This window comes from Vulpes lagopus, chromosome 1 (assembly GCF_018345385.1).
Source record: "Vulpes lagopus strain Blue_001 chromosome 1, ASM1834538v1, whole genome shotgun sequence".
Classification (NCBI taxonomy): Eukaryota; Metazoa; Chordata; class Mammalia; order Carnivora; family Canidae; genus Vulpes; species Vulpes lagopus.
In genome coordinates this window covers 68,865,659-68,890,322 of record NC_054824.1, presented here as the reverse complement: position 1 = coordinate 68,890,322, position 24,664 = coordinate 68,865,659, and the positions used below count along the sequence as shown (strand labels likewise).

The window sequence follows — 24,664 nt, the reverse complement described above, 5'->3', positions numbered from 1 at the left end:
TTGAGAGTCTGCCTTCTGCCCAGGGCATGATCCCTGGAGTCCCAGGATCTAGTCCCACATCAGGCTCCCCACAGGAGGCCTGCTTCTCCCTCTGCCTGTATCTCTTCCTCTCTCTCCTGAATAAATAAAATCTTAAAAAAAGGGGAGGGGGGAACTAAAATAAACATCTTCCCCCAGAAGAGATACAAACACCCAAGAAAACATTAAAAGATGCCCAAGATCATTAACTATCAGGGAAATGCAAATCAAACCACAGTGAGATTTCACTTCACACCCACCAAAATTTCTGTAATTTAAAGAAAAAAATCAGTGTTAGTGGAAATGTGAAGACACTGGAACTCCTCACACACTGCTGGTGGGAATGTAAAAATGATGCAGCCACTGTGTAAAACAGGTTAGTAGTTTCTCAGTAAACCAAGAAATACCATACAACCCACCAATTCCATTTCTGGGTATAACATACTCAAAAGCACTGAAAATAAGTATTCAAACAAAAACTTATACCGTACACAAATATTCACAGGAGCACTATTCACAAAAAGCCAAAAGGTGAGGGTTGCCTGGGTGGTTCAGTTGGTTGAGTGTCAGACTCTTGGTTTCAGCTCAGGTCATGATCTCAGGGGCATGGGATCAAGCCCCATGTCGGGCTCTGCAGTCAACAGGGAGTCTGCTTGAGCTTCTCGCTCTCCCTCTGCCCCTTTCCTGCTGGTGTGCACATGTGCACCTGCGTGTGCTCTCTCTCTCTCTCAAATAAACCTTTAAGAAAAAAAATTCATTGAAACAAAAAGCAGAGTAGTGGGTGCCAGAGGCTCGGAGGAGGGAAGAATAAAAAGTGAGAGGTTAATGGGTATGTGATTTCCTTTTGAAGTAATGAAAATGTTCTATGGTAAATTTTATGTGTATTTTCCCCACAATGTTAAAAATATATATCCGTCAAGCCAGGGGCAAGACGAAATGGAGCTAGCTTTCGTTATTTAGGAAAATAGCTTTCCTTATTCAGGATCCCTGTCTCCTCTGTGTGGAAGCACAAGAAAATCAACTCAAAATTTGTAAGAAATGGGTCATTCCAGATCTTAACAATGAAGCATAAAGCAAGGTTCCACTGTCCGCTCAGTGTCTGCAGCCACTGCCCAGCAGTCCTTCTCATAGATGTCCCTGCAGAGCACCTCTGCCTCTATGAAGAGGCTTCCAAACTGTGGATTTTTTTTAAAAAGATTTTATTCATGAGAAACAGAGAGAGAGATGCAAAGACACAGGCAGAGGGAGAAGCAGGCTAGGCTCCCTGTGGGGAGCCCGATGTGGGACTCGATCCTGGGACCCCAGGATCATGCCTGAGCCAAAGGCAGACACTCAACCACTGAGCCACCCAGACATCCCTAAGATCTGGGCTTTTAAGAAATTCAAACCCATCATTGCAGATCGGAGAACCCATCTGGGCAAGTTTTGCTGTTGATGAAACACGCCCTTTTCCTAGGCTTCCCCATCCTGAGGGGGTCTCTCCAGGCCCTCCAGCCTGTCACAGCCACTCTGGTGACCCGGCTGCATCCCCCTTCTGGGTTCTCCTTCTAGAAAGGAAGTCAGTTAAGAACAAACCCGGGGCTGATGGAACTCAGATGCCTCTTCTGCGTCCTTTCTGGATTCTGTGTCACACCTGGCTCCCTCCAATCTCAAAATGGTAAGAACATTGTTCCCTTCACATTACCTTGACAGCCCATAAGGGAATGTTCATTTCCCCTTGACTGATATTTAAAAGGAGCCAAGCCTAAGGGCAACATGTTCCTCACCTTGCCACCCTAGATGGGACTGGTTGGCTTGCAGTCAGCCGGAGGAGGGTAGGCTGCATCTCTCCAGTGCCAGGAGGCAAGGGCTGGCCCTCCCCAGAACCAACCAAGAGAGTCCCAGCCTGGAAGAGGGGAGGAGGACAGAGGCTGAAGCACCTTTAAGTGCCCACTTGGCCTGTCAGAGCGGGGTGTCTAAGCTTAGAGACGAGGGAACAGGAAACTGGCACAGTCGTAGGATAGGACCAACTGCAGACATGATGGAAGTCAATCACAGAGCAAACCGTCCAAGCCCACCCCTTGACTGCTGGAGAGGAGTCCCAGGAACCCCAAGACCCACCCTCTATGAATCGCTGGCTCACAGCCAACACTCATCCCTGTGCCCTTAGTCTGCGCCCCTGCTCTTGCTCCCCACAGATCCACCCACAGAAGCAGCAGCTGAGCCTCTTACTATTTCTTGATTTCTTACTGCATCATTGGAAACCTTCAGGGGAATCTGGTCCTAGAAATGAAGTTTCCAATAACTTTGTTCACATGCCCAATCCTGAGCTGAACTGGACAAAATCAATTTCTGGCTTTCAGAGAAGCCCTTATACTCACACTTTGGATACCTCTACAGGCTTCTCAGAACCCTGAGATAAATGTTTTACCCTTAAGAACACTAGGGCCTGGGTGTCTCAGCTTCTCAGCTCCACATGCCAGAGGGAGTGCCCAGCCTGTGGAGGAAGACTGGGGGTCTTCTGGCTTCTTGGCTAGTCGGGGGCTCAGGGCACAGGGCCCAGACACAGCCACAGCACAGGAGGAGTGGAGGTTTGCCTGGGGTTCAGAAGTTTATTAGTGAGTTTGGGCCAGCGGGTATTTACACGCTGCTTGCTACAGCCCTGGTGTGCCAGCTGCAGGAGGGAGGAGGGCTTCCTGCTCTGACGGTCACTGGTCAGCCACCCCGGAGAATGATGAGCTTCTCTCCTGGGATCCAGGGGCCAGGGCTGTGAGCTGGTGCATTCAGACGGACTCCACCTCTGTGTCCAGGGCCTGGGCTGGAGGGATTAGGGTTTTTAGGATCTCTGTGTAGTAGGGGCCAAACACTTTCTGATTGTGATGCGTTAGGCTGACAAACTTTTGGCCTAGTTCCGCCAGTTCTGCTTCGATGACAGTGAGGCCTCCAGGGAGGTCTAAGAGAGATCTCTGCACACCGAGGACCAAACAGCATTTGAGAAACAGGTGGATCCGCTGATCTATGAGCAGGATAAGACAGTGAGCAAACAACTTTCAGGAAGCAACACCGCCTCTACACTCCACTCACTCAAGTTCTAAGTTAACCAAGATATTCACTAGCCTACCCACTCACCTGGAGATAAGGAAATTTGTGTTGCTCCAGAAGGGGGATGCTATCTAGCTCCCAAGGACAAAGCAAAGGTCACAGACTAGTGGGCTAGTAAATTCCTGACTAGTCAAAAGATGACTTAAGCCTCCACCAGTAGATCTTGAGTGAGTATCTAACATGAAGGATCTTAGACTGATGCTTTGGATGGCTGAGGTTAAGAGGAAGGTCAGGTTCATGCTGTCCATTCCAACAGGGATGAGTCCTTGCTGCGGGAACATGTCCTCTAGCTGATTCAGCATCAGTTTCTTGTTGCTGGTAGGTGAGGGCTATGTCATGTCTTGGACTAATCAGAAAATGACCCAGAAGGCCAGGGATGACTTAACCAGGTTGGTTGAACAGGATGTCATACCCAGAAGTCATGAATCCTGGGTGCAAACATTCCTTAGAACTAGAATCAGTCTTTAAACTGAAAGAAATAGGGCAGCCCTGGTGGCTCAGTGGTTTAGCGCTGCCTTCAGTCCAGGGCATGATCCTGGAGACCCCAGATCGAGTCCCACGTCGGGCTCCCTGCATGGAGCCTGCTTCTCCCTCTACCTGTGTCTCTGCCTCTCTCTTTCTCTCTCTCTCTGTGTCTCACTAATAAATAAATAAAATCTTTAAAAAAACTAAACTGAAAGAAATATATTTTCAACCCAGCATTTTGAAAAAACTAAAGCCTAAACAAGTGACTTGACTAGTAATCATGCTTTCTATCATTAAATGGTTCAGTAACTGACTTCCAGGGATGGGATCTACCTCTCCCCAAAACACTCTCACCACTGCCATGGTCACGCTCACCAATGACACTGCGGACACAATTTTCCTTCTTGGCAATGTTCTGGAGCTGTCCTATCAGAGATGCTGCGTTGTCACCGCTCAGAGCAGCAAGGCCCATGTTCTTGAGGCTTTGATGGATTTCCTGAGACACCTGTTCACTCACAGTCTGCAGAGCCTCCTCAGGCCTAGACCATGAAGGAGAGTAAGCTGGGACCCAGCAGATGGCAATGCCACAGACCCAGAGCCACAGAGCCAGGGAAGCTCCATGCCAAAAGCTGGGCCCATTTGAGGGAGACTCTCAGTCATCTCCCTGCCCTCACCCCAGTCCCTATAAGTGGGTAGGTTCACCATCCTCACTGCTATGCTCCAGATCCTGACTACTCTCTATATATGATACCATGTTCTACTTCTTAGAAAACAAGATAAATTATAAAATCAACTCTGGGTAAGAGTTTGGTATCCACTCAATTCTTTAGCCCTGTGGAATTTATTTATATATGTGTATATATACATTTTTAAGACTTTCTTGGACATTTTCCATGGTCATTGGTCCTACTGTCACCAATGACAGTGACCACTCTGGCCTTCCGATTCCTTTTTTCCTTTGGCGTGACACCCTCCACCCAGTGGATGTTCAATCAACATTGCTGACTGGCTTTCCACTTCCTGGATACACCTAAGACCAGGCCACCACCATCCACTCAAGGAGATAATGACTGCTTTGTGGCAAACAAGATCATGACTCATTTTGTACTAAACTGTCTTCCATGCTACCCTCTTTGGAAGAAAGCTTTATTTTCCTTTGTCACAAGTCTCAAGACTGTCACAGAAGGACCTCAACAATCTCTGTAGATGGTGCAAGTCTCTGTGACCTGTGGTGGAATGTAAGCAATCATTTAGTACCTACCTCTGTCTTCACACCACATACTGTCATCTCCTCTAAAAGAAAAAAAAAATCCATGCATCTCACCTGGACTTAAACTCCTCCATCAGGTCTTTGGTTATATGTTTCAGCTTATCCACAAACTGAGGTGAGCCAAACAAAACACTGCCTGAGAAACTACTGGCCACTAGCAGAACTGAGGCCAGGATGGTCAACTGGTGCAACTGGGACTCCAGCTCCTGCAGCCGGGTCCTGTCCATCAGCAGCGTCTGGGGAAGCCAGGAAGAAGAGGCCGTCAGGAGGGGAGGGTCATGAGGAGAGCCGAGTACACTGTCAGGTGATGCCCTCCACAGGCCTACCTCAGGGAACTCTTCATTTTCCGGGTCCCAGAGAAGGAGGTTCAGGAAACCCTGCGATAGCACCATTGTAGGGCTAAGGGGCTCTGGGCTGCTGACTGCCTCGTTCGGGGAGGAGGAGGCCATACTGGTGGAGTCCAAAGTGTCGGAGCAAGTCGGGAGTGGCATGGTGAGGTCTGCTGCTGCTTGGGTCAGCCACTTGGTGGTGTGATCTAGGAGACCTAGGGTAGGAAGAGGGTGGGCAGGCATCTTCAGCATCCACGTTCCTAAAGCTTCAAGACTAACGTTCTTTTCAAGATCTGCTCCTGGTCAATAAATAAATGCTTTGGTTGGGGGGAAGGCGGAGCGGTTTGTTTTAGACAACTCTTCGGTCTCCCCCACTCCAACCCCACCTGAGGAAGAAACTTCTGTTCCCAAGAGACAGAGTATTCTCTAACATCACAGAAGCCAGATCCAAACAAGATCACATCTTCTCACTTCTGCCCTCAAGTTATTTACATACTTGGCTGTTTATTGAGGAGTTCCTGGAACGTAGCCCGTTCGTGCTGGATGGAATGTTCCTGCAGGTGAGGCTGAAGGCTCTGGATAGTGTAGTTCACCATGTCCATTTTCATCAGCCCCAGAACCTGGAAGATCCCTCTGACATAAAAGAAAATAAAATATACCATGAAAGGAAATCCAGCGAGAGGGAAGTGTCATTAAATCACTGTATTCCAGAGTTAGAAGGGGCTTGAAAATTAGTCCCATCTCCTAAATTTACAAAAGATGGTGCTGTGGACCCGAGGCCCCAGAGTAAGTGATGGCAGAGCAAGGAACAGAGAAGTCTCTGGAACTTGAAGCCTCCAGGCTAGCTCTTTCCACAGGATCGTTCTATTGTCTTTTTTAAAAGGTAGCGTCAGAGAAAGGAAACACACCGGCATGCTAATTAATCTGTCTGGAAAGAGGGATTATAGGTGATGCTGTATCTGAAGCAATTTCTAGGCCAATCGCTTGTCCCCCCACCCTTCTTCTAATTTTCTGGGTCTTGGTTTCTACAGCTATTAAGTAGGGATAGCCTCCCATCCCTGTCCCCTCATGCTGTATAAACTGCAATGAAAAAATGTGGGGACAGGGTATTTGAATACCTTGGAAGGATCACATACTCTAACGTTTTATGATATGATGTAGGAGGCCCGACCAACCTAAGGCCATCTTTGGGACAAAAAAAAGAAGCTAACAGGTCAGTGAAGAGCAAAGAGAACAATGCTCAGGTCTTCAGGAGGGAAGAGCCAGCCAAGACAGGGGTTGTAATCGAGTGTCTGGCCCTGCTTTTCCTGGCCCAGGGGCTGAGGCAGGTTTCCAAGGACAGCAGCCAAGTTTCACACCTCAGTAACCAAACAGGGTCCGTAATGTTCTCTAGATTCTGTACTGCTTCGTCTCGAACTGGTGCGCACAGCAAAGTCATCATGTTGAGAATGTACTTAGAGAGATGAGGGACATTCAGGGCTCCATGTTCTGCTTTCTGATTGAGGAGCTCTGTATCCAGTGCTTCTTCAATCTCACTTCTTAGGCGGCTCTGGCGTGGTAACAGCAGTGAGAGCAAGATCTGCCCAAGAAAGAAAGTCAGAGGGAGTTGCACTCTGTGTGGAGCCCCAAACCTTCTCTAACGCACAACCCCTTTAGCCAAAGGCATCAGCCTGTCTCTTAGGAACCGAGAAGTAGGGTCACTAAATTTTCCCGAGAATATTATTTATCTTTGTTGAGAGGCCAATGATAGTTCAGGGCTTTAGGTCAGTACAACCACAGTGCAACATTTTCTAGGCAGAATGAGATGAAGAGATAACTAAAATCAAGGAATGTGGAAAAAAGAAATGCAAAGTACAACAAATATAAAATACACATATCACATGGTGATGAGGTGCTCTTAATTTTAAAAGGTGGGTTTGCTTTATTATTTATTTGTTTGAGAGAGCAAGTGCTTAGGGGAAGGGGGGGCAGAGAGAGAGAGAGAGAGTGAGAATCTCAAGCAGACTTTGCAGAGTGTGGGGCTTGATCTTATGACCTGAGATCATAACTTGAGCTGAAAGCAAGAGTCACATGCCTACCTGACTGAGCCACCCACATGCCCCAAAGCAGGCATTTTTAAAGATTATTTTACTTCAAATGGCAAGGATGAATAGGCCAAGGACTAGTAAAGAGGCATTGGAAATAGCCTTTTAACTCCAAAACATAAGCTCCCTGTGAAGAGAGACTCTCTTATTCATTTCTGTGCCTCAGTAACATCGTGCCGGGGGATGCAGTGGTGTGGTCCAGTTACCAGTTGTTTTTAATTGAATGGACTACTGTGTGGTCAGAGCAGGATTCCCAGCTGTTTCACTTCATCTTAAATACAAGTTTCTCCGCACTATTTAAAATGGTGAAGCTCACCGGTTAGCAGTCGAAGGCCCTCTGTGCCAACTCCACCCTCCTTCAGGGCCTACGCAATGGTAACAGAGCCAAGCCCTTCATCTGTTTTTCCCTTGCTGGCTGGCATGAGGTTAAGTTTTGTTAATAGAGGGTGCTAAAGAGAAACTGCCCAAGGGAGAGGTCCTCCTGCCCGGCTCTGGTGAGCTCCTCTGTGGCACCACCTATGCTGCTGCAGCTTTGCTTCACTCAGAAGCAAAGTGTGGGTTCCTTCTCCTGATTGGACCCTGACTGATACAAAATCGTATCATACCACGGGTGAGGCCTGACTCAAAGGCCATATATCCACTGGATGTGATGAGCATGAGTAGCACGAGTAGCAAGTCGTCCCTTAGCATCAAGTCCCTTAGATGCCTTAGGGAAACGTGCAAATTACAGGATGGCAGATAATCCCCACAAAATGTCAGCAGCCTCTCACCTCAGTGAAGGTGCCAGAGCTTCAGTGGTCTGCACCTTGTCAAGCTATCCCCCTCCAAGCTGAGTCAACCTGCTGTACCTCAGACCACCTACCATGAAAGAAGAGGCACAATACTTGCAGGCCTTTCTGGGTTTTTGAGGCAACATAGGCCACCTTTGAGTTTACTCCTGTGGCACTCATTTAGAATCACTCAAAAGGTTTCCGGTTTCAAGTGGGAACCAGAGCAAAAGTAGGGTCTGCCATTTGGGCTTTATAATCCAGCAGGTTCAATGATACTTACAGTGTCTGCGGCAAGTAAGGTTGCTGTAATACAGCCTCTGGCAGGTTCCAAAGAGAGCATCACAACAAGACCTTTAGGATTTTAGAGCAAATCTATGCCTTTTTCTGCCAATCATGGTTTGCCTTTTGAGAAATAGTTTCTGGCTTGCTCCTGGGCTTCTGTAGAAGTAAACACCTCACATACGACATGGATGGCCACGTGGCCTGAGCTTTCCATGAGGAACTATGTGTTGTCCAGCCTACCTAACCATAAGATTAGGCTCGGCCCACAGCAATCTATCACCAGATGAAATGGCCCAAAGGTGACGAAGCATATACTGGAATAGGACAGATCTACAGAACAGAAGAACAGAATAGGAAGCCCAGAAATAAAACCTGGAGATATGGTCAAATATTTTTAAACAATACCAAGACCATTCAATGGAAAAAAGGACAGTTTCTTCAACAAATGGTGAATAAACTGGGTAGTTATCCATGCAAAAGAATGAAGTCGGGTGGGTCAGCTGCGTGTCTCATTCTTGGCTTCAACTCAGGTTGTGATCTCTGGGTCATGAGATCAAGCCTTGCATTGGGCTCTGTGCTAAGCGTGGAGTCTGCTTAAGACTTTTCCCCTCTCCCTCCTTCTGCCCCTTCCCTACTCTCTAAAATAAGTAAATTAATATTTTTTTAAAAGTTGAAGTTGGGGGATCCGTGGGTGGTTCAGCAGTTTAGCACCCGCCTTTGGGCCAGGGCGAGATCCTAGAGATCCGGGATCGAGTCCCACATTGGGCTCCCTGCGTGGAGCCTGCTTCTCCCTCTCTGTGTCTCTGCCTCTCTCTGTGTCTTTCATGAATGAATGAATAAATAAAATCTTAAAAAAAAAAAGTTGAAGTTGGACCCTTATCTAACATCTTATTTTAAAAAAATAGCTCAAAATGGATCAAAGATCTAAACAGAGGAGCTAAAATTCTAAAACTCTTCAAAGAAAATAAAGGGATAAATCTTCATAATCTTGGATCTGGTAAGACAGGACACCAAAGGCAGAAGGAACGGGCTAGATCAACTGGGCTTCATCAGAAATAAAACTTTTGTGCACAAGAAAGTATCAAGAGAGTGAAAAGACTACCCACAGAATGGGAGAATATATTTGCAAATCACTTACCTAATAAGGGGCTACTCTCCTTGAATAGAATATATAAAGAACTCTTACAACTCAACAAAAGACAAACAACGTCATTTAAAAATGGACAAGGGGGGGCGGGCGGATCCCTGGGTGGCTCAGTGGTTTAGCACTGCCTTTGGCTCAGGGCGTGATCCTGGAGACCTGGATCGAGTCCCACATTGGGCTCCCTGCGTGGAGCCTGCTTCTCCCTCTCTGTGTCTCTGCCTCTCTCTCTCTGTGTCTCTCATGAATAAATAAATAAAATCTTAAAAAAAAAAAAAAAGGTTGACAAAGGGCTTGAGTCAACCTTTCTCCAAAGATGGCAGACCTTGGGCAATAAGCACAGGGAAAGATGCTCAACACCATTAACCACCCATCAGGGAAGTGCAGACCTAAACCACAGTGAGATTCCACTTCATAGCCACTAAGATGGCTATAATGATAAGAGAAAAAAAGCATTGGGGAAAACGTGGGAAAAACTGGAACCCTTATACCTTGCTGGCAGGAATGTAAAGCGGCGCAGCCACTGTAGTTTTTCAAATTCAGCAATGGCACCCCTTGGTATATACCCAAAAGAGCAGAAAACAGGCGTTCAAACAAAAACTTGCACACAAATATTCATAGCAGTATTACTCACAATAGCAAAAATGTGAAAACGACACAAACATCCATCAACAGATAAATGGGTAAACAAAACACAGAATATCTCCATACAATGGAATTTTACGGGGTCATAAAGAGGAATGAAATTCCGACCCATGCTGACAACAGGGATGAACCTTGAAAACATTATACTAAAGTGAAATCTGCCATATACGAAAGGACAAATATCATACAATTCCCCTTATAGGAGGTACCTAGGGTAGTCAAGCACACAGACACAAAAGTATGATGGAGGATACCAGACTCCAGAGGAAGAAGAGAATGAAGAGTTACTGCTAATGGGTACAGTTTCTGCTTGGGAAGGTAAGAACGTTCTGGAAATGATAGTATGATGGTCACAAAACATTGTGAATGTACTTAATGCCACTGAATTTTAACACTGAGAAATAATTAAAATGGTGGGGTGCCTGGCTAGCTCAATTGGTAGAGCCTAAAGCTCTTGATCTCAGGGTCATGAGTTCAATCCCTACGTTGGTCATGGAGCCTACTTTAAAAAGAAAATAATAATTAAAATGGTAAAAATTTTATGTATGTTTACAATTTAAAAAATCCTAAAAAACACAAATGACTAAGCCATTCCCCAGGAAGGATGAGCCAGCCACCTAGTGGCAGATGACTTCTGTGGAGGCAGCAGTCACCCTCACTGTAACAGATATATATTTTGGATATGGATTTGTCTTCTCTCTCTGCAATGCTTCTATCAGCACCAACATCTGTGTACTTACAGACTGACCCACCGTCCCGGCATGCCCCATACCATTGCCCCTGATCACAGAGCACTTTATAACACAGGAAATACAGCAATGGGTTCATACCCCTTGAATCAACAGGCCTTAACTGAAAAGCGGAATGGCTTATTGAAGACTCTATTACAGCATGAGTTGAGGGACAATATCTTGAAAAGAAGAGGTTCTGTCTTATAAGATGCAATATATTCTTTGAATCAAAGGCCATTCCATGGTACAGTTTCCCAAAGCCAGAAAACAGAGTCCTAGGAATCTAGGGGTGGAAAGAGGACTGGTTCCTTTTACTATTTTTTTTAATTATTATTTATTTATGATAGTCACAGAGAGAGAGAGAGGCAGAGACACAGGCAGAGGGAGAAGCAGGCTCCATGCACCGGGAGCCCGATGTGGGATTCGATCCCGGGTCTCCAGGATCGCGCCCTGGGCCAAAGGCAGGCGCCAAACCGCTGCGCCACCTAGGGATCCCTCCTTTTACTATTATACTTAATAACCTCTCTGCAGAATTTTTGTTGCCCATCTTGCCAACTTTAGGCTTTGCTGATTTGGGAGGAATGCTTGCACTGGTCCCAGTGAATTAGAAGATGAGACTGCATATGGTCATTCTGTTCTCCTTATACCACTGAACCAATATGGTGAAAAAGGGATTATTCTACAGGTGAGAGTAAATGATCCTGAGTATGGGGACACCTGGGTGGCTTGGCGGTTGGGTTTCTGCCTTTGGCTCAGGGCTCCCAGGATCAAGTCTCACATTGGGCTCCCTGCATGGAGCTCTGCTTCTCCCTCTGCCTGTGTCTCTGGTTCTCTCTCTGTGTCTCTCATGAATAAATCAATAAAATCTTTTTAAAAAAACATGATCCTGAGTATGAAGGAGAAACCAGGTTGATGCTACACAATGAAGGCAAGATGATTCTCTTAGGTTCCTTTCAGTGCTTTCACATCCAGTAACAAAAGTTAATGGAAAACCACAGCAAACCAACAACAGCAAAACGCTTAAGGACTCAGACTCTTTGGCAGTGAAGGTTTGGGTCACTTCACCATATAAAGACATCCAACCCAGCTAAGGCTTGGGCTGAGGGCAAGGGAAATATGGAATAAAAAGTAGAAGGAAGCCATGGATATCCACCATAGACTTGTGACCAATTACAGAAATGACGACTACAAGTTTTCTCTTTGCCTGTCACAGGCACAGGTTTATCTGTACACATTAACCACTTTCTTCTCTCCTCCTCTTCCCACTATTATTTTACAGATTGGTTGTTGTAAGCTAACTGTACAATTTAGACTTTAAGTAACAGAATATTTGGTGGCACTCTGAATTTGATAACAAAAGACACAGCAACTGTTGGGACCGTGAGTCTCCTCATTTTCTGGAAAGAATGAAAATGAGGAAATGTCTGGAAAGACAACTGCATCTTAGCAGGCAGAAATAGAGATCTTTTCATAAACTGAAATGTGTGTGGACAGGTGCATACAGAAGCTGAGCAGCCAGCAGAGGGGAATGTGACAGTTATCAACTGTCTCTCAATTCCAAATTCATCATTCATATCTCTGCTCTGAGAAAATGAAGTAAGTCCTTGCAATATTTTTTCTTTACCAGGTGGCACAATGGTTAAGTTTCATCTGTAGAGGGCACTAGTAGTTTTCTGGGCTGTATAACAAATTACTATAAACGGAGAGGTTAAAAGATAAATAAAATAAAATAAAATAAAAAAATAAAATAAAATAAACGGAGAGGTTTACCACAGCACATACATTTATTTCACAATTTCTGTGGGGCAGGAGCCCAGGCAGTTTAACTTGGCCCTCTGTCCTGCATCCCGCAAGGTGTTGTCAAGGTGTTGGCTGGGGTACATTCTCACTGGGAAGCTTGACTGGGTAGGACTCTGCTACCAAGCTCATTCAAATGGCACAATTCGTTACAGCAGACTTGCTGGATGGATGCTGCTGTCAGATCCTACAGGCCGTGCATTTCCCTGCCCCATGACCCTCTCCAGAGGCAGTTCACTATACACCCATCCACTTCTTCAAAGCCAGCAAGAGAGTTCCTCCAGTCGGCTAAGATGGAGTCTCACCTAGCAAAATGTATTTCTAGGAGCAGCATCTCAGCACCCTTGCATACTGGTTAGAAGCAAATTATAGATCTCATCCACACTCAAGGAGAGCGGACTATATACAAAGGTGTGGATCACTGGGGGGTCACCCTAGGGTGTGCCCACCACACACTACAAAGACACTGGAAGAGGCAAGAGCTTCTCTTCACGGTTCTGCAATACTCACTTGGCGTTCTGCAAAATGGGTGTGTGGCTTTGCCTGTGGCTAGCTCCTGCAGCCTGAGCACCTTCACCAGTGCTCAGCTCCTGCAGGGCAAGTGGCTACTTGTCCAGTGCCAGGCTCCGCCTGCACAGGCAGCTGTCCCAGCACCAGATCCTGCAGCAGAGGATGGGCAGAAGCGACACAGCCACGCCCTCCCAAACACTGCTGTGAGTGTTCTATTGCAGCCCTAAGGGTAGGGTGTATCTTCCTCCTCTCTGATATTTTAGCACACTTTAGAGTTTTCTTTGCTTTTTATTAGCTCAAAGCTCTTGTTTCTTTGGTTCCATGTTATAATCATTTTTATGTTGAAACAACTGTGTGATTTCTGTCTACTGATGAGACTCTGACTGAGTCCTGGACTGTGTTCAGGTCGGATCTGTTAGCCACTGCCACCCAATACCTTGGGGATGTGTAGGAAATTTACATCTACAGATGGAAGATTGGTCACTCACCTCTTTAATTTCTTTCAGAAGTTCAAGAGCACAGCTGAAGTCTGGGGGAGTAGCTGACAATTGCTCTTTGAGATGGTTCCAAAAGGCATTGTGCATGGTCTCCTTGATCTTATCTTCCAAACTGTAAAGAGGGTTAAATGAGCAAATTACTTTCTCTAAAAACTGTTATAAGGTCATTCTCTCCCAAGACCCAAATAAACATATTTGATATGACAAAGACAATCACACTGACAGGAAAAGGCCAGGAACTATGTTTGGGCCGCAGCAAAGTTGAACAATCTGGGGTCAGACCTGGATGCCAAGCACATTAGTGAAAGCTCTCAAGAGGGCTTCTCATGATTCCAAGCAGCCCTCCCTCTGCAGCAGGAAGAACCCTCAAGAGAGGTCAGGCCAGCTTTAGTACCGACTTTGCAACTAGCCTAGATAATACATGACTTAGTTTCCATTTATGCATACATATAGCAAGAAACTAAAGGATCTTTTATTCTCTTATAGTCCTAAAATCTAGAAAAGGATTCTCCTTCCTTGCTAATACTGAAATATCCACAGGTACTTCCAAATCAGCAGGTCTAAAACTCAATTCAGTATCTTCCCCTTCCAAACCTCCTGTATTCCCAATCGCAGTGGCACTACCAGGTAACCAGTGATGGAGGCCAGAAAGATGTTATCTCTTCTCCTTTAAAAAAAAAATAGTGATGCCTGGGTGGCTCAGGCAGTTGAGCATCTGCCTTAAGCTCAAGGAATGATCCTGGGTCCTGAGATCGAGTCCCGCATCGGGTTCCCTGCAGGGAGCTTGCTTCTCCCTCTGTGTCTCTTGCTCTCTCTCTGTGTCTCTCATGAACAAATAAAATCTTTTAATAAAATAAAAAATAAATAGAAGCAAAAGGCAATTCAATTTAGAAAGGATAGTCTCTTCAACATGTGGTGCTAGAACAAGTGGATCTCCATAAACAAACAAAAAAAATGTATCTTATAGCTTCCACTGATAGATCCCAGACCTAAATGTAAAATGTAGATGACAACACAGGAGAAAAGTAGGTGACCTTGGGTTTGGCAGTGACGTTTTAGATACAACACCAAGGGACGCCTGGGTGGCTCAGCGGTTGAGCGCTTGCCTTCAGCTCAGGGTGTGATCCCGGGCCAGGGGATGGAGTCCCACATCGGGCTCCTTGCCTGCTTCTCCCTCTGCCTATGTCTCTGCCTCTCTGTGTTTCTCATGAATAAATAGAATCTTAAAAAAATAAAATAAAACACCGAAAGCATGATGAACAAGAAAAAATTGGAAAACTGAAAATTAAAAACTTGTGCTCTGTGACAGACACTGTTAAGAGATGAAAAGACAAAGCACAAGCTTTGCAGAACACATACCTTAGATAAAGAAACAGTATCCTTGGGCAGCCCGGGTGGCTTAGCGGTTTAGCGCCACCTTCGGCCCAGGGCCTGATCCTGGACACCTAGGATCGAGTCCCACATCGGGCTCCCTGCATGGAGCCTGATTCTCCCTCTGCCTGTGTCTCTGCCTCTCTCTCTCTGTCTTTCATGAGTAAATAAGTAAGATCTTTAAAAAAAAAAAAAAAAAAAAAAAAGAACCAGTATCCAAAATACTAAGTCTTAAGACTCAGCAAGAAGAAAACAACTCAATTTTTTAAATGGGGAAAGCTCTGAACAGACACTTCACCAAAGTCATCCATACAGATGGCAAATAAGCATATGAAAGATGTTCAACATCTTGTCATCAGGGAACTGCAAGTTAAAATAACAATGACATACCCATATAAGCCTATGAGACTGCCCCAATCAAAATACTGACACCACCAAAATGCTGGTGAGGATATGGAGCAACTCTAGGAACTCTAACTCATTGCTGGGGGAAATGCAAAATGGTACAGCCACTCTGGAAGACAGTTTGGCAGTTTCGTTTCTTTTCTTTTTTTAAAAGATTTATTCGTTCATTCATTCATTCATTCATGAGAGACACAGACAGGCAGAGACACAGGCAGAGGAAGAAGCAGGCTCCATGCAGGGAGCCCAATGCAGGACTCAATCCTAGATCCCGGGATCACGACCTGAGCCTAAGGCAGGTGCCCAACCGCTGCACCACCCAGGCATCCCAGTTTGGCAGTTTCTTAGAAAATTAAACATACTCTTGTCATATGGTCTAGCAATTGTCCTTTGTATTTGAGCAAATGAGGTGAAAACTTATGTCCACACAAAAACTTGCACGGGGAGGTTTAGACCAGTTTTATTCATAATTGCCAAAACTTGGAAGCCACCAAGATGTCATCCTGTAGGTGAGTGGTAAATAAACTGTGGTATATCTGGATAATGGGATATTATTCAGCATTAAAAAGAAATGAACCATCAAGCCCCCAAAAGACACAAAAGAATCTTAAATGCATACTGCTAAATGAAAGAAGCCAACCTGAAAAGGCTACATACTGTAAGATTCTAATTATAGGACAATCTGGGAGTCAATGGAAACAGCAAAAAGATCAGTGGTTGCTGAGGAATCATGGGGCAGGAAGAAAAGGGTGTACAGGAGATTTTTGGGACAGTGAAATCACTGTTTTGGATACAAAAATGATGAATACATAACATTATACATTTGTAAAAAAAACCCCACAAAATATACAAAAAACGAACTCTAATGTACACTATGGACTTGAGTTAATAATAATGTATTAATACTAGGATCACCAACTATGATAAATGACTTACTGCAAGACGTAACAATGAGGGAATCTGTGTGCTGCAGAGGGAGGGGTGTGTGGGAACTCTGTACTTTCTGATTTTTCTGTAAAACAAAACTACTGTTAAAAATGTGTCTGGTGGGTGGGGGATTGGGGTAATTGGGTGACAAGCACTTGAGGAAATGAGCATTGGGTATTATATGCTCAACTGATGAATCACTGAACTCTACCTCTGAAACTAATAATACACTATATGTTAACTAAATTGAAAATATGTTAATAGAAAATTTAAAAACTAAACATTTAATGTGTATTAATTTAAAAAAAGAAATGACAAGAATTTTCCTCTCAAAGTTTATTTAAATGTTTCTTGTCTACAGGTGAGAGTCGTAAGAAGAAAAAGAACCATTTGAAAAGTACAAGTCTGTACCTAGTCATTGCCAAGTAGCTACTGGTTTTCTCGAATTAAACATCCCCCTTAAAAAAAAAGACAGTAGTAACACATGCTCCTTGTGAAAGAAACAAAAAACAAGCAATATGAGGATGAATAAAACAAAAAGTCAAAGTTCCTCTCCCAACACACCACTTTCACTCATCAGAGGTAACCAACTATAATCTGCCCAATGATCTAAAGTGTACTAGACTTGTTCTCAACTCTTCTCTTCATCCTGTCTATCCAATCCATCTCCAAGTTTCATAAATCGTGCTTCTTAAATGCCTCTGGAATCCATCCCTTCCTTCCATGATCTCTTACCTGGACTACTGCCATAGTCCATTCACTGGTCCCCCCGCTTTCAGTCTTGTCCCTTTTCAATCGGTTCTCCACCAATTCATTCTAAAACCAAGGACTTCTAAAGTGTGATTCTCATCAGGATGCCACGCTCATTTAAAGTCCTCGCCATAGCAAAAACCACTTACAGGACCCTTCTGGATACTGCTCTGCCTCCCACTCTGGTTTATCTCCTCCTATCTCACATTTCATGCTCAGCCACACCAAGGTACCTGTAAAAAACATACCATATTCTTGCCTCTGACACAGTTTCCTCTACCAGGAGCATTCTTTCTCATGTTGACCATCTGGACAGCATCTATTCCTCCTCTAAAATCAACTCAAGTCTTCATAAGCAACTCAGGTCTTCCTCTCTAGGCAGATCTTCTCTGACCCTCCTTAAGCAATTGAGCACTCTCATGAGACTCTATAGACACAACTATGAGTGAACTGATCGTCTTTTTTCTGTTATTCAACTGTCCCCCTACAAAAGCTTCCTGACAGCGGTGACAGTCCCTTATCTATCTATAGCTATATCTCTATCCATCACCAGCACCCAGCATTTTGCCCACCACATAAGTGCTCAATATATGCCTGATGAGTGAATGCTCAAATGTGGGATTTCCCTTTGTAGCGTGCACTGTCCTTTGCACAAAGGAGAGCCAATTGCTCTCAAATTGCTCAAAAAAAAAAAAAAAAAAAAAGAGTCAAACTCTATTTCAACCTCTTTCCTGATCTAAATTCTGTATTACCTTATGTGCAAACACAGCTCTGACTAGTACTATTTACTCTGTTCATTCCTCCCTCTCTCATCACCTCTACCTGCCCCCCCCAACTCCCTCACTAGCACCCCTTTAGCAGACCTTCACTTCCGGTTTTAGTTTTGCTCTTCTCTCCTGCCGTCAACAACATACCTAAGCAGTGACAGAGACGTTAGGGGATGTGGGTTTAGGTGAAAACCTGGTCCCACAGAAGCTGTGCTTGGTATGGATACCTGCTGGCAGCAGGCAAGGGCATGGAGAGGAGGGGAATGAAATGTGGTAGAGAACAGCACTTTAGTAACTGCTGCCAGATAACAAAGGCATTCAAGGAATCCGAATGATCACGAGCTGCCCTCATGTAGCTACGGGTGGGAAATTAGAACTGTTTTTAAAACCTGACACTGAATTTACCCATTCAACCACCAATAAACCAGCACAGCCATTGAATTCATACTTCCTAAATGGTTCTTATTTGTGACAGCTTCATATAACTAAGAACCAAAGCAAAGCTTGATGGAGGTGGGAGAGCATTATTTATCAACAGAGTCCTGATCCTGATTCATAAATTAAACTGACTTATGAAGTCGGAAAGAAAAGAAATGAAAACACTACTATTCGAACATTCACATTTTATCTGTGCCTGCTTCATCTATGGTCACTTAAAAGAGTAACTGGAGGGAACTATGAGGCAGGCAGCCAACAGGATAATCCCAAAGATCTAGGATTCCTGGTATTCACGCTGGTGTATAGTCTCATCTCTGGGAGTTGTGGGCTGGGTTTAGCATCTACCTTCTAGCAAACAGAATGTAGCCAAGGTGATGGGATGTCACTTCTGAGATGAGGCAACAAAAATACTGTGGGTTCTGTCTTGGGCACCATCTCCTCACACCCTTATTCTCTCACTCACTCTGAGTGTGGCAAGGAGCTGAGGAGGCCCATACCTTTGACCCACAGAAACCGTGAGATAATGAACACCGTTTCAGCCACTAAGTTTTGGGATAACTTGATGGCCACAATAGCTAGCTACTCAGGCTACTTCCTCCACATCTATCAGAGAAGATCTGAAATCCATCAGACTGATGTTTTATTATTAATGGGGGCTGCAAAGTGAACATTCCAATAATAATTACTTTGGCTTATTCGCTCATTAAATAACATTTGCTTCTTGACCCTCTAATACTAAAAAATATTACTTTTTAAGTTGTTGAGATCTTTTAAGTTTTATAGTCAAACATCATATCCCCCCACCCTCCCCAGTTTTCTTGACTGACTATTATTAAATAAAAATGCTTCGAGTCTGGTCAAAAGCCATTATTGCTAAATAGTTATGCCGGGATGAATAAAATGGGAAAATCAGAAGAGCCGGTACCTGCTTGGAGGTGAAACCTTTTCTTCCATGTGCAAACCACGATTCTTTCCAACCTTGTTGCTCAGCTTAGAAACATCGTCAACTGTGTCTATCAGACCTGGGACAGAAAGAACTTTGGGTGAACACCTGAAACTAATGTTAACATCAATTTTACCTCCGTTAAAAAAAAGAAAAAGAACTTACAGTGGACACAAGTCATTCTGAATTTCTATTTTATTCAGAGATTCCCTCTGAGTAGGCCCCAAATTTAGATTCATCAAACTGATCTTATACAAACTCATTCAACTGTTCTAGTCATTTATATTTTCTGAACTTTGGGCCTAGAGTACTCCAGCACATAGTAGCCAGCAGTCCTTGGCCTGGATGCATAGTAGTGCTGTGTGGTGGTAAGGGAAGACAGAGCATCTCTTTTACAAATAACAAAAACTAATTACAAGCTTTTCTCTTGAAAAGTAAAATAATAATTAAGGCATCAAAGAAATAATAATTTGTGAGTTGCAAAAATAAGCATTTCTCTAGGGTTATTCTGATTCTACTTTCCTTGTCCCGCCTCTGATGAAAGCTAAATTCTCCATACAGATGGGACTGAACAGCACCAGTGTCACTTGGTCTCAGAAAACAGTTCCAGGTGTTGGAATTTCACAGGCTACTAATATTTCCAAAAAGATTCTGAGCAACCGACAACTTGCCAACTTTGGACAGTGAGACAAGCACATAAGCAAATAAAAAATCCACTCTACCATCATTTCATAAAAGAAGAACTTAACTGCCTAAAAAAACAACCCCCCCCCCCACACACACAAACAGAAAGGGACTGTTGTCAGAATAAAGAGTAGTCCTTTACATTGAATCAATTTAGCTTTAGGAAAAACTCATTACAGCATCTTTATTTCCTTTCACTAAATATTGCTAAGAATTTTGTCACAAACCAGCACTAGCATTTGGGAACCACTGCCCTAAGTTCTTAGTAAAGACCCAGCTGAGGGCATTCTCATGTAATAGGCAGAACATAGTTATAAGGACCACGTGGTATGTGGAACAAAGCTGCACAGAGTAAATTGTATTTTCTCATTCTCTTTCAGTAGCGCTTCATAATTTGTCCACAGAAGAGTATCTGGTTCCGAGATGTGGAAGGGATATGGATGAAGTAAGATGCACCATGGAGTTGATCATTGTTGAAGCTGGGTAATGAGTAAACATGGTTCCTCACGCTAGTCTACTTTTGTAAATGTTTAAATTGTCCATAAGTAAGAAGATTTAAAAAAGGAAAAAGAGTTATTGTTAAAAAGAGGTTACATGAGAATGCCTTTATTCTAAGGAGATACATGATCACATTTTTGAAGCCATGACTCCAACTTTCAGAAGAGAGGAAAATTATGGGATGCCTGGGTGGCTCAGTGGTTGAGTGTCTGCCTTTGGCTCAGGGCATGATTCCGGAGTCCAGGAATCAAGTCCCACATCGGGCTTCCTGTGTGGAACCTGCTTCTGTCTCTGACTCTCTCTCTCTGTGTATCTCTCATGAATAAATAAAATCTTTAAAAAAAAAAAAAAAGGAAAGGAAATGTATACATATATGTAGAGAGAGAGTGCAATGTCACAGAATGTTAACAATGTGGGCATTCACTGATTAGTTTACTTTTCAACAAAGTTGAATATTTTGAAATTAAAATAAAAATGTATGGGTAAAAAGTGATTGAAAATTTACCAAAAAGCCACTAAGCCCTTGCTTAGGTAAATATAAAGATGAACTGAGCCTCAAGTGGACAGTTGAAGTTCCCTTTGTTTTTGAAGCCTCTTGGAAGCCTTTGGTTTCAGCTAAAATGGCAAAACACAGTCAAATATGTAAACAGACAATCCATTACTTCACTAATCAGAAATAAAAGAAAATCTTCCAAGGGAAACTGAGATATAGCAGCTCATTGAAGGACTGAAGGAAAAATTATCCACAGAAACAGTTTCCAACTATAAGTCAAAGTCCAGAGCCTCCTGTGACAAGATGGTTTGGCCTCTCACGAGAACGGCACTATTCAACTCTATAAAAATTCAGGGAAGGGGAGGGACCAAAGAGAAATGAGAGGTAAAATACAACTAAAGTAGATTTCTAAAATCCATATCCCAAGGACAAAGAACTTTTCAACACGATATAGTAACTGAACCAAGTCAACCTCATCTACAAAATTTCAAATTCCTTTTTATTTAAAGGGGGAATTTCGTTACTCATTTTAGGGCTGTTTTGCCTATGGATTCATTTAAACAGCCGCTTAAGAACTTAAGTTGTTTACACCGTATTTCCCCAAAAATTGGCTTTCACCCCTACAATAGGTTCATTCACATCTAAATAAATCCCCAGGCACCCAATGTGCCACTTTGGGGCCAGTTTGTTAGCCAGCAGCGACCCCACGTGGCTACAAGAGAAACAGGTGTCCTTCAACCTCCTAGCAGCGGGACCTCCAACTAATTTCTCCCCTTTCAATCTTCAAGAGTTCAAGTCTGCATGTGGAGAGGTCTTCAGACTGAGGCCTGTTTACGTTCTCTAGAGACACCGCTGTAAGAGGAATGCAGGAGGAGTGCCGGGGAGGTCAGGCCTACGGAAGCATGGAAGAGACCTGGGACCCAGTAGGGACACTGAAATACTAGAGCCCGGAGCAGTCGTATGCGAGTCCATGGAGCGCCCAGTGATTCCCATCAGGGACCACCGGGGGTCTCTAAAAACCCTCAAGTTCCACCTGCAAACTCAAACGACAAGGATGGCTGCGAACGCACTCGGCCCCAGACCTTGTCCGATTCAAGTAAGCCCGCCTGGGTCACTTCTTCCCCCGGGCCAACGGGGAGGCCGGGGCCCGGGAGCAGACACTGGGCGGGGACAGCGGAGGCGGGCCCAGGCCGAGGCCGAGGCCGAGGCGGACCCAGGGCCCCGAGGCCCCTCCCGTCCGCCCGGCCCCACACCTGGCGCCCTGGACCTACAGGCGGGGGCGTCCTCCACGCCGCTCGGGTCTTCCCGGGTCGCGGCGGAGGTCTCGGGCTTGCAGGACCTGCACTCTGCGTCGCCCGGGTCCGTCAGGGGCATTTTCTCCTCGACGTCCGGCATGTTGCGGATGGAATCTGGATTGGGGAGAAATGACGCGCCGTGGGCGTCGGGGAAGGGGGCTCTCCAGCTGCCGCCGGGGTGCGGAGCCCCGCCCGTGCGCCCGGCCTGGCCACACGGCAGGAGCAGGCGGGCGGCTCCGGGGCCGCTCGGGGGTCAGCGGGCCAGGGGAGCCGGGCGGGGCGGGGCGGCGCGGGGGGCGGCCCTCCTGGCCCGGGACGCCCGCCTCGAGCCCGCTGCGGCTCCGGCGGCAGGGGGAGCCCTCGGCGCTCCGGCTCCGCGCCGCTCACCTCCTCCCGGGCCGCCGGCCGCCAGCTCTGGGTAGGCGTGGCGGCTGCGCGGCCTCGAGGCCCGGACCGTACCACCCGCGGCGCGGCGGCGGGGGGCGGGCGGCCGGGAGGGGCCGCGCGGCGACGCGGAGGCCCCGGGCCGACCCCACGCGCACCCCCGCCGCCGCGCCGGGCCGCCGGGTGGCACAGTCGGGGCTTGGAGAACAAAGCGCCGCCCGTCTCCCGGGCAACCGGCGGGGTCACGTGGCCGTCCCGCGGTCGGCCGCGCGCCCCGGGGGCTGGGACCCAGGTGGCCGGGCTCGTGCTGCGTCGTCGCGAAGCCCCTGAGGCCCGGGGCGCCGTGGGCTTCGCGGCCGGGCCCTGCCTGGTGTCTCGGGGCCCCCGCGAGAAAGATCACCTGCAACCACTCAGGGAGGGAAGAGGCCGCGGCTCAGCTAACCCGAGAAACCAGCGCACCCGGGAGGGGGGTTTCTTTCCAGCAAGGCCCGCGGAAACCCAGCCCCGGGCCGGTCCTGGTTGGTGGCGGCGGGGCGGCAGCGTGGGCCCTTCCACTGGATTCCTGGGCTGGGCTCACCTGGACCTGCAGGCTGGCCCCCGGACTCCGGGCTGCGTCCCGGGCCTGTCTCGGTTCCGAGTCGGTCTCTTGCCCCTGGAGTGACGTGAGGACCACTGTCCCCTCCGACGATCACTGTGCTTTGGGGGGTGGGGACGAAAAGAAGTGTCCACTGTACTCTCCTATCCCTTTTTATTAACGGACTTGATTTCTTACAACAAAAGCTTGCTTTAAAAAAATAAAATACGGCAGCCCCGGTGCCGTAGCGGTTTAGCCCCGCCTTCAGCCTGGGCCATGAACCTGGAGACCAAATCGAGTCCCACGTCGGGCTCCCTGCATGGAGCCTGCTTCTCCCTCTGCCTGTGTCTCTGTCTCTCTGTGTGTATGTGTCTCTAATAAAAAAATAAAATCTTTAAAAAAAATGAATAAAATAGAGCGACTGAGTGGCTCAGTGATTAAACATTCTGCCTTCAGCCCAGGGCGTGATCCCAGAGTCCCAGGATCCAGTCCCACGTCGGGCTCCCTGCATGGAGCCTGCTTCTCCCTCTGCCTGTGTCTCTGCCTCTCTGTGTGTCTCTCACGAATAAGTAAACTAAAACATAGGATGAAAGCATTGCCTGTATCAAGTTCTTATTATAACCTTTGCTTTGTTAGTGTGCAATGTGGATTTTTCTTGCACAACATACGCATTTTGAGGGAGAGTATCATGAAGAGGCCCAAGAACACTTTTTTTCCTTCCTGCCTGCCTGCCTGCCTTCCTCTCTATGCCTAACATGAGGTCTGAACTCATAACCCCAGAGATCAAGAGTTGCATGCTCTACTAACTGAACCAGCCGGGGGGTCCCTGAACACATTTCTGCATAAGAAAGTCCACTCTAGGATCCCTGGGTGGCTCAGCAGTTTAGCGCCTGCCTTCAGCTCAGGTTGTGATCCTGGAGTCCTGGGATCGAGTCCTGCTTCTGGCTCCCTGCATGGAGCCTGCTTCTCCCTCTGCTTGTGTCTTGCCTCTCTCCGTGTCTCTTATGAATAAATAAATAAAATATTTTTTTTTAAAAGTCCACTCTGAGGTCAAAGAAGATATGAGGGGAACGGCCTAGTAAATTACCATTCAGCTGAAGGGTTCTTAATCCTGTACATGTTAAACCTGCCCCTTACCCCCTCCTCAACCTTTCCTGGTATTTCCCGCAGAGATGTTAACTGTGAAGCAAGCAGGCAGGTCTTCACCGCAAACTCAGAAGGGAGGGGAATTGTCTGAGTTCACCAAAGAATTCAATGAAAATATGATTCTTCATTATTACATAGGAGTTATTTTGGCTGGGTCTCCTCAAAAACAAAACAAAACAAAACAAAAAACAGATCTCTGTTTGGGCGTTTTATTCTGGGAGAAAGTTTCCAGAATGACACCAGTTCATTTGCCCACAAAAATGGCATTGCCATAAAGCTTTTCTTGCTGATGTCTGAAATTACCTCCAGCAGTTCATTGATATACATTACACAGCCTCCTTAAGTGCCCTCTTAATACCCGAATGCTCTGGA

General features: G+C 45.9%; 1 protein-coding gene across 5 annotated transcripts; it reads right to left on the bottom strand.

The window, feature by feature from the left end:
- Nucleotides 1-1,364: 1,364 nt before the first annotated feature.
- TCP11 (t-complex 11) lies at nucleotides 1,365-23,214 on the bottom strand. 5 transcript variants are annotated; one of them, XM_041755737.1, is made up of 10 exons: nucleotides 23,150-23,214; nucleotides 22,165-22,302; nucleotides 19,201-19,297; nucleotides 13,612-13,732; nucleotides 6,522-6,742; nucleotides 5,660-5,796; nucleotides 5,161-5,378; nucleotides 4,889-5,070; nucleotides 3,940-4,103; nucleotides 1,365-3,013 (listed from the first exon to the last, which is right to left on the bottom strand). In XM_041755737.1, the coding sequence occupies exons 2-10, from the start codon at nucleotides 22,286-22,288 to the stop codon at nucleotides 2,781-2,783; spliced, it is 1,497 nt and encodes a 498-aa protein (XP_041611671.1). In that variant the 5' UTR covers nucleotides 22,289-22,302; nucleotides 23,150-23,214; the 3' UTR covers nucleotides 1,365-2,780. The 5 variants fall into 5 exon arrangements, with proteins under 5 accessions (XP_041611671.1, XP_041611585.1, XP_041611846.1 ...); XM_041755651.1 differs by lacking the exon at nucleotides 23,150-23,214 and adding an exon at nucleotides 22,576-22,726; XM_041755912.1 differs by lacking the exon at nucleotides 23,150-23,214 and having other exon boundaries at nucleotides 22,233-22,292.
- Nucleotides 23,215-24,664: the final 1,450 nt, after the last annotated feature.